This window comes from Castanea sativa, chromosome 9 (genome assembly GCF_040712315.1).
Source record: "Castanea sativa cultivar Marrone di Chiusa Pesio chromosome 9, ASM4071231v1".
Lineage (NCBI taxonomy): Eukaryota > Viridiplantae > Streptophyta > Magnoliopsida > Fagales > Fagaceae > Castanea > Castanea sativa.
The window spans coordinates 32,178,594-32,194,803 of record NC_134021.1 but is presented as its reverse complement, the minus strand read 5'-3'; the positions used below and the strand labels follow the sequence as shown (position 1 = coordinate 32,194,803).

At 37.5% G+C, this 16,210-nt stretch overlaps 2 protein-coding genes across 3 annotated transcripts; both read right to left on the bottom strand.

Moving 5' to 3' along the window:
- Positions 1–2,413: 2,413 nt before the first annotated feature.
- On the bottom strand, positions 2,414–5,340 carry LOC142610012 (putative lysophospholipase BODYGUARD 4). 2 transcript variants are annotated; one of them, XM_075781727.1, is made up of 4 exons: positions 4,831–5,340; positions 3,535–3,899; positions 3,034–3,227; positions 2,414–2,912 (listed from the first exon to the last, which is right to left on the bottom strand). In XM_075781727.1, exons 1-4 carry the CDS (start codon positions 5,249–5,251, stop codon positions 2,606–2,608), a joined length of 1,287 nt encoding a protein of 428 aa, XP_075637842.1. In that variant the 5' UTR covers positions 5,252–5,340; the 3' UTR covers positions 2,414–2,605. The 2 variants fall into 2 exon arrangements, with proteins under 2 accessions (XP_075637842.1, XP_075637843.1); XM_075781728.1 differs by having other exon boundaries at positions 3,535–3,884; positions 4,831–5,339.
- A 3,899-nt stretch (positions 5,341–9,239) lies between these two features.
- LOC142611223 (zinc finger protein VAR3, chloroplastic-like) lies at positions 9,240–14,945 on the bottom strand. Its single transcript, XM_075783274.1, has 5 exons — positions 14,340–14,945; positions 14,153–14,258; positions 11,574–11,857; positions 11,303–11,401; positions 9,240–11,215 (listed from the first exon to the last, which is right to left on the bottom strand). The coding sequence occupies exons 1-5, from the start codon at positions 14,891–14,893 to the stop codon at positions 9,517–9,519; spliced, it is 2,742 nt and encodes a 913-aa protein (XP_075639389.1). The 5' UTR covers positions 14,894–14,945; the 3' UTR covers positions 9,240–9,516.
- Between the last annotated feature and the right edge of the window lie 1,265 nt (positions 14,946–16,210).

Below are 16,210 nucleotides of genomic sequence, written 5' to 3'. Positions count from 1 at the left end.
AATTTCTTTTTTTGATAACTGTCATTTTTTACCATTCCTGAGTAAGTAGCTTCAACATTTTCTCCCATGTCCTACAAAACAAAAAACAAACACCTCGACCGAAGTGCTCATACCATGACATGACTGATGAACTAAACCACAATGGTGGCCTCAATCTCCTCTCAGTAAGTTTAATAAACGCAATTAAACTTCCTTCATCTTTAGAAGGAAAGCAAAAAAAGTAAGGCCAACAATTATTTTTAAAAAAAAACACAAAAAAATCAAAGTACAATATGCAATTATTTTTCTTTTGAGCTAAGTGAGATATAGTTTCAAAGATAAGACATAAGGACACTATCTATTATGATGCTACCACGTGTTTAGAAATTGCCATGGGACAACATCCCATAAAGTCTAGTGCACAAGACGCACTAAACCTAAGCCTTCCTCGAGAAACAAAATAAAGAAAAGATCCATATATGCTTAAGGAAGGTAGACAAAATTTTTCACATTCAATGCACATATGCAATTTGAAAACTAGAGGAGTGTTGTGGTCATTAGGGTTGACGGTAGTAGTGGTGATGGTCTTTCTAGGTGATAGTCTTACAGTAACAAACTAACAGGCCACTTTTTTTTTTTTTTTTTTCATTTTTTCCCCCAATATTTTTAAGTTAATAAGTAATGTGACATGCTTAGAGAAAAAAAAGTTGGCAGATGAAATCAGTGCTTGTATTGAATCTTCGGAGAGAAAGAATGTTAAGGTTCTTGAGGGGGGAGCAAACCGATTCATGGGCCCAAAGGAGCAAGGCCGATCCGAATATAAGGAAACCATATCAGGAACAACAAAGCCCAACCCAATAGGATGTTCCTGATAAAGAATGACCAACCTGTAGCTCGGATATAATGAGGAAGGTCGATAGTTGGGCTTTAACAATAGACATCTCCCGAGGATCCACACATCCTCGAGAACTAGCCGAGAAGCCTACTAACATAGGAAAGAGTTGAGATGGTTAAACAACTGAGAAGGACTAAGTTTGTCGAAGAGAGGTGAATGAAGCGTGTTAAGACGACAACTATCACCTCCGCATTAATTACTTCCACCAACCTAACATAGCCCAGGCTGCCCAGCGTTAAATATTAAATGACTCGCTTGAATAATGGAAGTCTCACAATAACACACTCAGTCCCAAGAAAAGAGTAGGAAGAGACCTACAAGGGGATAAGAAGCCCTTTTTGTCCCCCATAACGAGGAGAAGAGTTAGTATAAATATCCCTTCCCCTTCTACAAGAGATAGAGAGTAATCTGTAATAGTGAGCTCGGTCAGACTTGACTTGTTGATTATAAAGAAATTTGTAGTTTGTTTATTATATACTCTGGAGTGGTTTTTCCTTTTACTACTAGAAAAAATCGCATCCACATTCACCTCTTCAACACAATAGACTCTATTGTGTGAGCAGGTGATCCGAGCACATTTTTGGGCTATAGGCCCTATCCGAGGATAATTAAAAACCTGAGGATGATTAAAGATCCATGTGCACATAGACAGGAAGACCGAGGAGAAAAGGGAAACCAGTGCATGAACTGAGGTTCCTGAGGAGTAGAGGTATCTCGAGGTAGTCAACTATACTGGAAAGAGGAGCTCCAAGGAAGGTAACAGAGTTGTGTAAGCAACGGAAAAAAGAAATATTTGGGAAGGTAACTACCACCTTCACATTTAATGCTCTGCATCAACTGAATCGGCTGCCTTTATTAAGAAATGACACATGAATAGTGTCTTCACAGCTCACAGCCCCTCCTACCACCTTCAGAAAGAAAGGTCTTGATGAAACAAACATCCAAAGGGTTCCCTAAAAATTGAACAGCTAGAAGACTGTGATGTATTGGAAGGAACTATATAAGTAAGTGACTCCCACAAAAATGGGTATGCAATTCTGAAAAAAGGGAGAGAGAGAAAAGAAAATACAAGAACTCATTGTAAAAAGATTATATTTGATCAATATAAGAACAATCTGTCCTCGGACTTGCCCGAGGAGGGATTTTATGTTGAATTTATGTCTCATTCCCTTTTAACTTGAGCCCAGTCATTCTTGAGCCTAAACTTACGTGACTTTGTAGTTTGCTTGTAAAATTCACTCTCTAACAAATCTATTGTTTTGGGTTAACTGGGCTGACTCACACTGTTCTAAGTAGACTTAAATACGATGAAAATAGGTTGAGATCTTGTCTGATATTCTATTTTGGCTGGATGGTCAATCGAAAATTGGTCTAGTTGGAATTTGGAAGAGTTATTAAGCAATGAAACTCGCAACTTGAGCTAAGTGGGAAAAGTAAGGACATTCTTCTTTCATTTTTGTGAATTCGAAAATCCTGAATAACTCATACATAAGGCCAAGTGTAAATTAAAGAGCATTATTACGTCAGTAGGACTTCGTCATGAAGTAAGGTCACACGTAACAAATGCTACATGTGTTATTTTAAATTAAAATGTGATATTATTCACTTATTTGTTACAAGTACATTCTCCAATCAGAAAACATAAATTTATTTTCCCTCATTTCAACTCTTACTAAGAAAAAATCTTTTGGAAAATAAAGATTGCATAAGAGGGACTAAAAGTTTCATGTATTACCATATATGCTCTAGATATTGAGCAAATTCCTTCTCTCTACCAAAGATTACAGAGCCATGTCCAGCATTCTTAAGGATATTAACCTCTGAATGAGGAGCTTTCATTTTGATGTTGTTGGTGCATTCTATTGGGACAACCTGGTCACCATCACCATGAACAATACATATTTTTGTGCCGGCCTTGACCAAAACTGTGAGGTGGTCATCCAAGACTGTTGCTCCGCCACATATCACATTATGCATGGTATGCCAACCTGAATGATGGGTGTGTCTGGTCAAATCAATCGCCGCGAAATGGAGATCCCTGGGGGAGGAAAAGAAAGACAAGTTCAAAATAATTGGTCCTAACTAATGCAAGAAACTAAAACAATGCTGATTGATTGTGGTTAAATCCCTTTCTAATCATGATAAATGCGGTATGTTACCTTTTCCCAGTAATTAGCTTCAACATTTTCTCCCATGTCCTGTGGTTTCGGCAAATCAGAAAACAAACACATCGACCCAAGTGCTCATACCATGTCATAACCGATGAACCAAACAACAATGGCAGCCACAAACTCTTTTCGGCAAGTTTATTAAGCGCAATTAAACTTCCTCCATCTTCAGTAGGAAAGAAAGGCTAACAATAAAAAACCACAGAAAGATTTAAGCAAGATATAAAATTGTTTCTCTTTTCACCTAGTAAGATATATTGACAAAGATGAGACAGAACAAAGAATATATCCAAATATGTTTAGAAAGCTAGACTAGATTTTCACACTTAATGCACATTTGACGATTGCTGACTGAAAAACTAGAGCAGACAAAACTTAGTTAATGATGTTGGACATCACAATGTTGCAGAAGAAACTGTTAAGTGATTCCAGAAAATTATAGAAGTTTAACTTAATAGCACACATATCTACCATGTAATATTATGCACTTACAGGTGCTACAAGGGTGATCGATTTTACTGAGTTTGAGTGCTTTGCAGCTAAGGCTAGCGCAATTATACATCCCATGGAGTGGGCAACTAAATGAAATGAATCCAATGCAAATGGATAGATCACAGATTTTTCAATCATTTCGATATGATCTTTCAAAGTGTATGAACAATCCCTTGGCTTTGGGCTTCTTCCAAATCCCAGAAGGTCAACAGCAAACAGCCTATAATTGCGGTTTTTGGGTTCAGAAATATATGGAAACACCGTTTCTGTCCAAAATGAGGAGGAGCAAACGAATCCATGCAAGAATATCACATTCTCAGTTGGCTTTACCCTGCAATCATCAATGGTCGCTGTCAAACATAAAACTATAAACACATTAGTAAAATCTTATGTTACATTTGACAGAAACATATACCATTCATACTCAACAATCAACCCAAAATTATGTAAAGGTGTGGACCCCTTTGCCCCTTCCTATCTATATTGAAGAAGGAACAAGTGACATATTATCAATTATCTTAAAAGTTTTACTATTTAAGCTGTTAATAAATGGTAAATTTAATTGTTTATCCAATAATTTAATAGCCGGAGTCAGGGGGCAACCCAATTGCTTTATAGTGTTATACGTTTAGGTTCTTCAATAATCATAATGATGCTCCATTTGGTTCTAAGTGAAGGTAATAAAATAAGAAAAAGGAAAAAAGAAAAAACTAGTTCACACACCTATTATACAGTCTTAGGTACACACTCAAATAATTGCACATAAATCGTGACTTCAGTTTGAATGTGTGATAGTGTGTAATAAACACCACCCATTTCAACTATTTATGTACACAAATAATTTCACACCTGTTTAGGAGGTAAGTTTTTAATGGTACGTTAAAAAAATGATATCAGGATTAGGTTCGGATGAGAATCAATAAAAGTGTCCCAACATAACTATTTACTGTGTTTGTTAAACCAAAAAATAATTGTTGTGTTTGTAGTATTGGTCAATCAAATACCTGGTGAGAAATTATAGGACAACTACTTTATTTCCCATAACTCTGATGTGATAAGCAGTGAATGGTAACGAAAAAAAGAAGTGATAAACAGTTACTCATAATAATCTATTGAGCGCTGTAGTCCTAAAACAAATGGTATTGAACTATTCTTCTTACAGTGCAACAAAACCAAACGTGAACTTAGTAATAAAAGTTCTTCCTCGTCAACCAACAAAATTACCACAAATTTGAATTCAACAAATATCTTAATTAATTAAAGGGAAATTGACAAATGGGGGAATTCTCAAATTACCTTTTGAAGGCTCCCTCACAACAACATGAAGCTTTTGATGATCGCCATTCTTCATCCAAGAAACACAGGATTCACACCCACAATCAGACCATCTATTGACCTCCACTTCTCCACCAACAACACCACCTCTTTTCTTGGAATTCTCCCATATTCTTGCGAACCCAAGAAACCCCATTTCCCTGAAAACGTTTTTCCTCCTATACAAAGTTTCTGACAGTTGAAGTTCATCATCACCAACCAGTTCTCCTTTCTTTTCACAGTAACACGGAGAGGCCTTCCCTTCAAAGCACTCATCAAGAATCCTAAATACTATGCAAAAAAAAATGTCAAGAAAATCAAGGATGAGGAAAACGATGACTGTGATGAGTTTTCCAGAAGATTTTATTAGCCATTTCGCTGAGAAAACTGGTGGAGTAGTCATAATGGGGATGGGAATGGGAAATAGAGAGTGGAAGCATCGAGAGACAGCAGAGATGAGCTGGTTATATATATAGATATATATCTTGATAGCGAAGAAAGCATGGTATGGTCATTGTGTAAAGAAAAGCTGTGACAAATGTTGAGCCACGTCGAGTCGAATGAGAATCCCGAGGTCAGCAAGGAAATTGTCGTGTTCGGTATGGAAACGGAAGCTACGTCCACTCTTGTTTGTCTTCTCAAATAAGATTCATACGTTTGATGTATATTTTGATGGGCATACGTTTGATATTAATTTTGTGATCATACTTTTATCACATTAATTCCTAAAGTTAGCTCTCCTGACCATGCTCACTAATATTGCCATGTTAGCTTGTGTAACGTGTTGTATAAAATTTTCTCTAAAGTTTTAGCCAACTGTTTAAAGAAAATCTTACCCTCTATCGTTATAGAACATCTATCAGCTTTTACTAAACATAGAATTATTTTTGATAATATAATGGTAGCCTTTGAAACCCTACACTGCTTGCAAAGATATAAGTCTGGCTCCCATGACTATATGGCAGTAAAACTTGATATGAGTAAGGCTTATGATAGGGTGGAATGACATTTTTTAGAAGAAATTATGAGGAGGATGGGCTTCAATAAAGGGTGGATACATCTGATTATGTTGTGTGTTAAAACTGTTACCTACTCAGTGTTGGTGAATGGAGAGTTATGTGGCATGATTCACCTAACAAGGGGTATAAGGCAAGGCGACCTTATTTCCCATTTCCTTTTCTTGCTTTGTACTGAAGGGTTGAATGGGTTGATTAAAAAAGCAAAAAGGAATGAGGATATCCATGGCTTCTCCCTTTGTAGAAGAGGCTCAAAACTAATACATTTGCTTTTTGCAGATGATAGTCTCCTTTTTTGCAAGGCTACAATGGAGGAGTGTGGCAAGGTGTTGGATATGTTGAATGATTATGAAGATGCTTCCGGCCAAAAAATCAATAAGAGCAAGACGGCACTTTTCTTTAGCAAGGCAATGAATGGTGCTATAAATGACCAAATTAAAGAAGCGTGGGGTGTACCAGAAATTATGCAATATGAAAAATATTTGGGGCTGCCATCTTTTGCGGGAAGAGGAAAAAAAGCAAATTTCAACTACATTAAGGAGAGGGTGTGGCAAAAAATCCAAGGCTGGGAAGGGAAGTTACTTTCACAAGTAGGAAGGGAGGTGTTGATAAAATCAGTCATCCAAGCCACCCCACTTATACTATGGGATGTTTCAAAATTCCAATAGGTCTGTGTAATGAGATTGAAGCCGTGATAAAAAAAATTTGGTGGGGACAAAGAGGTGACCGAAGGAAGATCCATTGGGTTAAATGGAATGAATTGACCAAGTCCAAAGATGTGGGTGGTATGGGTTTTAAAGATTTAGCCAAATTCAATGACTCTTTACTAGCAAAGCAAGCGTGACGCCTTTTGCATAATCAAAATTCCCTTTTCTACAAAGTTTTCAAGGCCCGGTTTTTTCCAAACTCAACTATTATGGAGGCAAATGACTCAAGGATGGGCTCTTATGCTTGGAGGAGTATATTAGTAGGGAGGGATGTTATTCAAAGGGGGGCTAGGTGGAGAGTGGGTGATGGGAAAAAAAATTAGAATTTGGCAAGATCACTGGCTGCCAAAGAAGTACCCTTCACAGGTGGAATCCTATCCTTTGGAAGATTTAGAAAATGCTACGGTGGATATCTTAATTAATCCAACTAGTAGGCAATGGGATGTAGAAATGGTAGATGGTTTGTTCAACACTGAAGAAGCAGAACTAATTAAGAGAATTCCCTTAAGCCGTAATGCAGTAGAGGATGTTTTATACTGGCCACACTCTAGTGATGGAAGGTATAGTTGCAAAACCGGGTACAAATTTTTAAAAATGGAGGAGGATATGGTCCATGAAGGTTCCACTGAAGGTAAGCAAGTATGGAGGGAGATATGGTCCATGAAGGTTCCACTGAAGGTAAAAACGTTGTTGTGGCGTGCTTGCCGCGAGGCCATGCCCACAAAAAATTCTCTGTTTCAGAGCACAATATCGGTGGACCCTTTTTGTGTCAGATGTCACGCTTCCTTTGAGACAGCCTTGCACGCATTGTGGTCATGCTCAGAACTAGATTCGGTGTGGGCAGATGTGGAGCTATGGAGTTGCCGAAGTTCAATGCAACTTTTGGATTTCAAAGAGCTCCTATCGTGGTTAATTAAAGTAGTTACAGCCTGGAGAATATGGAATCAGCGGAATTGGGTTCGCCTTAACCAGCCTGCGGAAGCACTTCACCAGCTTGCTTACCTCTCAAAAGTTTGGCTTGATGATTACCAAGGTAGACAAGTAACCCCAGCTACACAGGTGCAGCAAATCTGTCAATCTGAAAATCATTGGAAGCCACCACCATCAGAACTTTACAAAATAAATTTTGATGGTGCGATTTTTCCACATGATAAAAAATTTGAAGCGGAAGTATTGATTAGAGATCACAGAGGCCGTGTAATAGCTTCATGCTCAAAACAGGTGCACCAACAGCTAAGCAGTAATGAGATTGAGGTGTTTGCTGCAGGTTGGGCGCTTTCTTTTGCACTGGATGTTGGAGTTAAACGAGCTATCTTGGAAGGTGATTCTTTGAGTGTCATTAAAGGATTAATGGAGGAGGAAAGGTTGCTGGTCCCACTGGGTTTGCTGATTGAAGACGCAAAGAACTTGTCACAACATTTTGAGGAATTATTTTACTCTCATACAAGGAGGGAATATAATACTTTAGTTCATAGTTTGGCTAGATATGTCATAGGCATACCAGATTTTTTAGTATGGATGGAGAAAGTTCCACCACAGTTTCAAAGTGTAGTTCAAGCCAATTCATTAGGCTTATTTGAATAAAAGAAGTTTCATGGCTTTCCCCTCAAAAAAAAAAAAAAAAAAATTGTGATCATTTGGATGTCTTGCGCGCGAATCGGAATTTAATAAATAAATGGGTAAATTATAAAAAAAGTTTTGAGTTCAACAATTTGATAATTACTCTTTATCAATTATCATCCGGTCTAAGATATCAATTGGTGTCTAAGATATACTAACAACTGATTGGTATCTTGGTCTGATAATAAAGAACTATTATCAAGAGCGGATGTCATAAGTTGAAACTCTCTGTTAAAAAAAAAAAAAAAAAAAAGAATCAGGACAACACTAGTTGAGCTAAGTGAAGTGTGTGTGGTAGTGTTAGAATAGTAAAGGGCAAGAGAGAATTTCTGTGGTTAACTAGATCTTCATACATCCTTAGAGTTGTTACCAAGAGTGCTCTTTTGCTAGTTTTATGGAAGTTAAGGAATAATAATTTATAGCCAAAACTTTTTACTATGGTTAGGGCTTGGTCAATAGAGTTTTTTTAAAATTTGTAATTTTCTATTAGTGTTATTAATAGATAGACTAAATCTTGGTTTTCCTGTTTCATAAAAAAAATAAATAAATAAATAAGTAATAGCGTTGACCGTGGATTTTCTCCAATACTCAAGAAATTGGAAGTGTCATTTCTCTTATGTTTTTGGACAAGAGTGTCATTCTCTTACATCCCAAGAGAGATTTTTGTAATTTAATTTAAATATATTTAGAGTACTAAACCTCGTTAGTGACTTATTTGATTATATTACAGGGGTCACTCTCTTTGGCCCCATATGGATTATAGCTGCAAATCAAAGTTCTAGATGAAGAATTTAGGGTGAAATGACCAACTTTTGAATTTTAACCAAATTTTCCAACACATAGAGAGTTAACAGGAGACACATCTTTTTTTATTTCTAGCTCTTTGATACCATCTTTCAAGCCAATTTCCGAAGACCCTTTAGGGCTCTCACTATGATACTTTGTGGGTTTTAGTAAAGAGAAGGATGAGAAATTATTTATGGTACATGGAGTAAGCTCAAAACTATATAATAGTCTAAGTTTACCAAGACACTTGATCAAAAGTAGATATTGCAAACATCAAGGGGCCGTTTGGTAATGTTGTTCTAGTAAAGTTATTTGTATTTTTTGAAAATACGTTAAAGTGAAAAAGTGTGTGAAAATATATGTAATATTGTTTAAAAATTGAGAACATGTATTTAAACACATGTACTAAACGGGCTCCAAAATTCTTATTCACATTGTAATAAAATGTTTACAAGGTTTTCCAATATAATTTTAGAACAAAATTTGTCAGGTAATTATCTCACTTTCAAGAACAAAAACATACAAAAATTCCATGCGTTTCAGCTACCATCAGTTTCCTTCTTCACGGGATCAGAGCTCACTGTTGGTAGATTTCTTCTGTACTGAGGAGATGTCAACCTCCTCTCCAATGGCGTTTTCCTCTTACTGACGACAAACCTGTTCACACCCTTCCGCATTGGCATTATTGATGGAAAATCCTCATCAGGTATCTGACTCAACTCTGAGATATCCTTAATCTGAGCAACACGCCGAAACCACCTTTCTGCCTTGGCCTCCTCTGACAGGTCGAGAGGGTTTGGTTCCTTCACCAATGAACCCTCCAAGCTCTTTCCAGTCCAGCTCTCTCTAGTGTTCTGATTTTCAGATGGTTGAGGTGAACTCGTCAAAATTGGTGAATCACCAGTATTCTTCTTCTCAGGATACCAACTGTTCACATTCTCCTTGCTATTAGACTTGGCATTGACATAAGTCTCTGTTGAATTTCCAGTGGTTGGGTCCCTGTAAACAGCACTTGTCTTAGTCTCACTCAAGTTCTCTCCAGAAGCTTTTGCATTCCAGTTCTCCAAACTGCTCTGTGGATTTCCTGTCTGTTGAACACTATTATTCTCTGCCATGGCAGAAACTGAAGAAGTTTCCTCAGCAGCTTTATTGGCCGAATCTGCCCCATCCAACTCTGGTTTGTCCTTTTTAGCAAAGTAGTCAGGTGGGAAGGGTACAAAGGGGACAAAATCAGTACTGTTACCTTGCTCCATGGCCATACGTCTCTTGTAAGCCGGAGAAGTTAAAGAACGATCTTTCTTTTTGCTGACTACAAATCGGTTCTCTCCTTTACGCATTGGCATGATCTCAGGGAAGTCTTCATCTGAAATTGCACTAGCTAGATCTGTAACATTATGCAGCTCTGCTACCTTCTTGAACCACCTTTCAGATTTTTCAGCTTGCTCTTTCTCCGTATCATTTCTCTCATTCTGACTCACTAGGTTCTCAGAGTGCTGTGAACTGCCTACTGATTTATCAGGCACACTGCTCCCAGAAGCATTGCCCGTCCATTCAATAGTGTTTGAAGCAACAGATTTCTGCTTGTCTCTCGCTGCCTGATCAATCCCCTCTGTTTTTGAATTTTCAGGCTTCTTGGCAAACATATCTGAAGGCAATGGTACAAATGGAACAAAATTGGAATTGCCTCCTCTGGGGAGTCCATACTGTCTAGAAGCTGAACCAGAGATAGGCTGGGGACTATCTGATCCAGTATATTCTCCAGCAGCTGTACTCTTATTATTAGATTCAGAAACGGCAGATGTACTGCCAAGAATGGCATCTAAACTGCAATTGATTGTCATGTTTGCACCTGCCCCTTGGGAATCGTTACCCTCAGGAGTGCCGTCATTACCCAAGTTTCTTCGGTACTGAGCATTGGCCAGCCGCCTCTCTAAAGGTGTCTTCCTTGTGCTCACAACAAATCTGTTAACCCCTTTTCTCAATGGCATTATTTCAGGAAAATCTTCATCTGTTATGGCACTGCTCATGTCAGAAGTACTATCCAGCTGGGAAACCTTGCTGAACCACCTCTGTGCCTTCTCTTCATTTGCAGCCAACCTGCTATCAATGTCAACCTTATTCCCATTTCTAAATCCTACTCCTGAAGTGGTGTTGGCGGTACCAATAGAGACTTCTCCAGGCCGCTTACAGTCGCACCTTAAGCATACCATGTTCCTCCCATAATTAAAGAAATCACATCTGAAAAGGGATAAGTAAAAAATAAAGTTTATCATTTGCCATCACAACAGAGGCAGAGAAGAAACAAAGTAAAGGGGTGATACTCACTGAGGACACTCCCACTCTCCACCAGTCAACTCTCTCTTCGGTCGTGTCTCCTCACATTCAAGGCATTTCATGTTTCTTGCAAAGTTCATGAAACTACACCTGCTTGATAAAGATAATTAAATAAGTGTCACTTATCAAAGAAGATGGCATATGATAATTAAAACTACTCAGAATATACACATTTTCCCATCAATTAACAAAGATACCAGTAAATTAGCTAGAAACAACCTTCCTTAAATCAAAAAACTTTAGGCCATTAAAAGGACTCTACCTCTGGCAAATCCAATCACCTCTTTTCATTTCAACCTTCTGCCCTACGGGCCTTGATGTTTGTCCAAATCTGTCAGGAGACTGATTTTGTAAGGACCCAAAAGAGTTTGATTCTGAAGTGCTATAGCTAAACTTAGCAAATTCGCTCAATAGAGTCCGGACAGACGATTCAACAAGTTCAACATTGTCAAAATTGTTTCTCTCGGAAGTAACAGATGGATTGCTGGCATAACTCAATATAAATTTCATCAAATCAACAGTATGCGCTATATCTGTGTCCAATACCTATAAATTGACACACAATTGAAGAGAAAAGGAAAAAAATTACTTTAGTGATTGCAACTTTCAAATACTTAAGGGAACTGAACTTTTAAGTATTAGTGTCCAAAACCAAAAATTAGAAGATAATTAATAGAGTGGAAAATCTTATGATTTGTGATTTTTTAAACATGAGATGTAAGAATAATCACAATGTATGTCTAACACATAATATCCCCATATTTTCCATATAATTTAGACTCAACATCATAAATGCACTAAAGTATAGGTTTGAAGAGGGATAATTGTAGAACACCCACATTCTTCTTATTTTTTTATCCCCAATTTATTTTATTTGATTACTTTATATGTATTCAGGTTCAAGTTACAACTGGTGTAATACCCCAAGTATTACACCATTTTTTTTTTTTTTGCATTGTTGATTTCATTGCATCCAACAGCAAAAAAGTCATTGCTTTGTGTCATTTAACTCTGTGAAAGTTCTATGCTGCTATTGCTTCTCATTTTTAGGAAAAAAAGAGAGAGAGAGAGAGAGAAATTAAAGGAAAAGAAAAGCTCAATGACTGTTCTCACTAAACTGGAAAAGCAATTGCCATTTACAAGGATATGAGGAAGAGAGGGAGAGAGAGAGAGAGAGAGAGCACAAAGGAAAGTAGGGAATTTTGGGGTGCCTGTACCACCGTTGGATGCAATGGAAATCAACAGTGCAAAAAAGGTGTGAAACTTGGGGTGTAACACCAGGTGTTATTTGAGCCAAACCATACATTGATTGGCAAGTTACACACACTGTGGGGCTTGAACCCATGACGTCCTCGTCCATCCTTCTATTAAAAGGGAAGGAGGAGTCATTTGAGTTAGAGCTCACTCGTTACTTTGGGTTATTATTCAAATTTTTCAATGAGTTCATGCTGCACATTCTTTTTCATTAGTAATAAATCGTATTATCCATAAATAAGTGGTAAATTACTTATTGACACTGTATTTAGAGACAAAGACAGAAGAACAAGGAGGCATATTTGGCTGTTGAGAACTGACCATTTAAGAATCAGAAGAGGCAGCAAGAATAAAATGTAATATAAGGAAGAAAACGGTAGTCTAAGTTATTACCAAACACAGTTATATAAAGTGCTACTTAGCTTGGGTTATATTAACTTTCAGATTCAAAAGATGCAGCAATCCATTTCTCTTTTAGTTAATTGGTCTACATTTTGGAAAAATTAAGGTTCACTTAGTGTTTGATGAAGCAGAACCAGCTGCTCTTCGAAGAAATAGCAAGCAGGTAATTTTATAAAGTTTTCGTGGGCAATGGAATCTGTAGTGATAACAGAGCTCCTGGAATAGTAGATTGAATCCAAAACAAGCACATAAAATGGGGAAGTATGTTTCATATGTGGGGTAGAGAGGTTGTTAGACAGCTCTGATTCACCTCCGACAGGCTGACATATTTTAATAAGCAAAAAAATGATAGTTGACATGATATTCAAAATAGATTTCCCAGGTTTCCCAAGCAAAATGAAGACCATTTGTTTTTTATTAAATGGTCATCAATAGGCTTATGTTCCCAAATTTGAGGAAATGAACAGTAGCTTATTTAAGCATATAGTTCAATCTCACTAAAAATACGCTCAATGAAAGCATTATCTTTCAAAATCATCAAACTAGACAAAACTGGTGGTGCTTTTCCTAATTCAAGTAAAACTAATGTTTATAGCCAATAAAGAGAGAATCAAATCTTTATTTTTTATTTTTTATTGATGTTCTTTAGACGCACAAAGTGTTGATATGCATTGAATATTTAGGTCGCTTGCATTATATAGGACTGTAAACTGACACTACAACACGACTAAGTCTTTGATTTCCTAAGCTATAACAACATTTGCAGTTACATTATTATTAAGCATTAAACCACAACAAATTTCACAAATGTTGAGGTGACAGATTGTGATTGGTGTACAATAAAAGTCATGTCAATGGTGGTCCCACATGCAAGCGATGTTGCACTAATCACAATTTTCTTTTATCTTATATTTAATAATTCATTAGTTACAACAATAGGGCAGGGCAGGCGAAATTTGAACACTAGTAGGTGCGAGTTGAGCTACAAGGCTTTTGGCTAATCACAAATTTGTTGTGTCCATAGTATTGTTGAAACTTTATTAAAGCCTACCAGTATGTACACAGCCAATGTCAGAATTGGACAATCAATATTCAAGAATTTATTTTAATAAACAACAAGAGATTTTACCAATTGAGCTCAAAACACTACCCAAAGATTAAACAAATGAAATTTCCAATACTTACATTGCCTAAAAACGATCTCATCCTCCTCACTGACTCCTCACCATTCTTGAACAGAAATGGCGAACCATTTTCAACAACCACCGCAATATCCCTCCTGGAAAGCAAACTGAACAAGCCAAAGCAAAGCAAAACATAAATCAACAATTAAAGAAAACGAGGATGAGAAAAAAAAATTAGAAGAACATACCCCAAGATATTTGGATTTTGACGAGCAAAAGCCAAGCAAGCAGTGGCGGCGCGCACAAAGTCATCGGGCAAACCACCAGGAGCCACGAATTCATCTTCGGCGGAAAACCCATATCCGGTAGAGTGAGAGAGTGAGAGATGATGGAGAAGGGTGGACCATTCGGGCCATGGGTGAGAGTTAGGAGGAGAGTGATCGGTTCTTAGGGCGGCAGAGCGGGTGTGGAGTTGTTGTTGTTTGATTGGGGAAGAGGGAGAGAGGGTGAGTGGGTGGTAGTGGAAGTGAGAGAGGAGTTTGTGTTGGTGGCGGAGGAGGAGGAGGCGGTGGCGTTGGTGGTGGAGGAGGAGTAGAGGGAAGGAATTTGTAGTGTTGAGAAGAGTGAGAAACCGGGTGGCGCCGCCACTCATTTTTACTGCAACTACTGTTATGTGTTTGGTTTTTAAGGCCGGAAATGTATGCGTGAGCGCTGCAGCAGAGTCAGAGGGTGGGATTATTTTTTGGCTTGGAGTTGGGGGCAGGGTTTTGTTTGAGTGGTGTGTGAGTGTGACTGCCAGCATTTACAAGAGTGGTCGATATCTGCCCAACTCACTTCTAACTTCTGTTTCGGCCAAAAACAGGGCTCCTCCCTTGCCAAGTGGGAAAATTTAAGCTTCACCCTAAATTTAAATTTGAAAGGAATATATATTTTTTCTCCATCTCACAACCATTCAGTAAATTTTAATTAACTCAATTAATAAAATTTATAACATCAAATATCAATTGGAGTTTTAAGCTAATGACAAGAGCATTCGCCATATAGTGGATGACATAGATTTAAATTCTACCATATTTCTTTTTTAATTGTTAATTAATGTTTAAAATATTGTGTATGAGTAAGGGTGATTTTCTAAGACTACAATCCCTTTTAAAGTTAAAATGTTTAAAACAAGTACACACATTCTCTTCAATTTAACTTGAAATACCTAAAATACTAAGAATTAATGGTACTATACTTCCATTACTAACGATGATAAATAAGGCCATGAAATATAGGACCTATTGTCTTAGAAGAACTCCCACATTGGAAGAAGAATTAGAGGGTGTTTGGATTGAGACTATCTCAAAACTCAAAAATCATAACTCAAAACACATCATTCAAACTCATCACTCATGTCTCAAAACTCTATTTCAACTAAAAACCCAAAACTGAAAATTCTTGTTTAGTTCAATAACTCAAAATCGTGTATCTCTTCTCAGTACTCAACTTTTTCACTTTTTGGTAGAGCCCACAACCTACACAGTTCAGAATGGGCAATTATCTCACACATGACTTTCTCTCTCCTTTCACCCAAAATATTGTTTTGTCTTCCTTATCTCACACACACACACACACTAAATGCTAGAACAAAGTGCATCATCTCTACACTTTGGCCTCCATATCCCCAAGACCCATCTCCTGCAAACCCCTAACAAAATTTCTTCTCGCTCACTCTTGGTTTTAGTTGCCTCGTTTCTACCTGTGAGTTCCTTTTCCTTCTCTGTTTTACAGGCTATGGTGTACAAGATTTCCTCTTCTTCCTTTGTCTAGAAAGAACCCCAAAATCCAAGAATTGGTTGAAACACATCTCCATCAAACCCTTCTTTTTGTTTCTTCTCAGCCAAAGGTAGGAGTCCTAGATTCCATAGGTTCTTCTTTTCCTTTTCAGCTCTAGGCCTCTGTTGTGTCTAAGTTTCCCTTCTTACTTTGCCCCGAAAGAACCCCAAATTCAAACAATGGGTCATCCATCTTACATGTAATAGTTATATTTATTTTCCCTACTCATCTATTTTTTGGATTTATTTATTTCTTACTACTAAACTATGTGTTTCAATTTCGTTTGAGCAAGGTTGAGTTT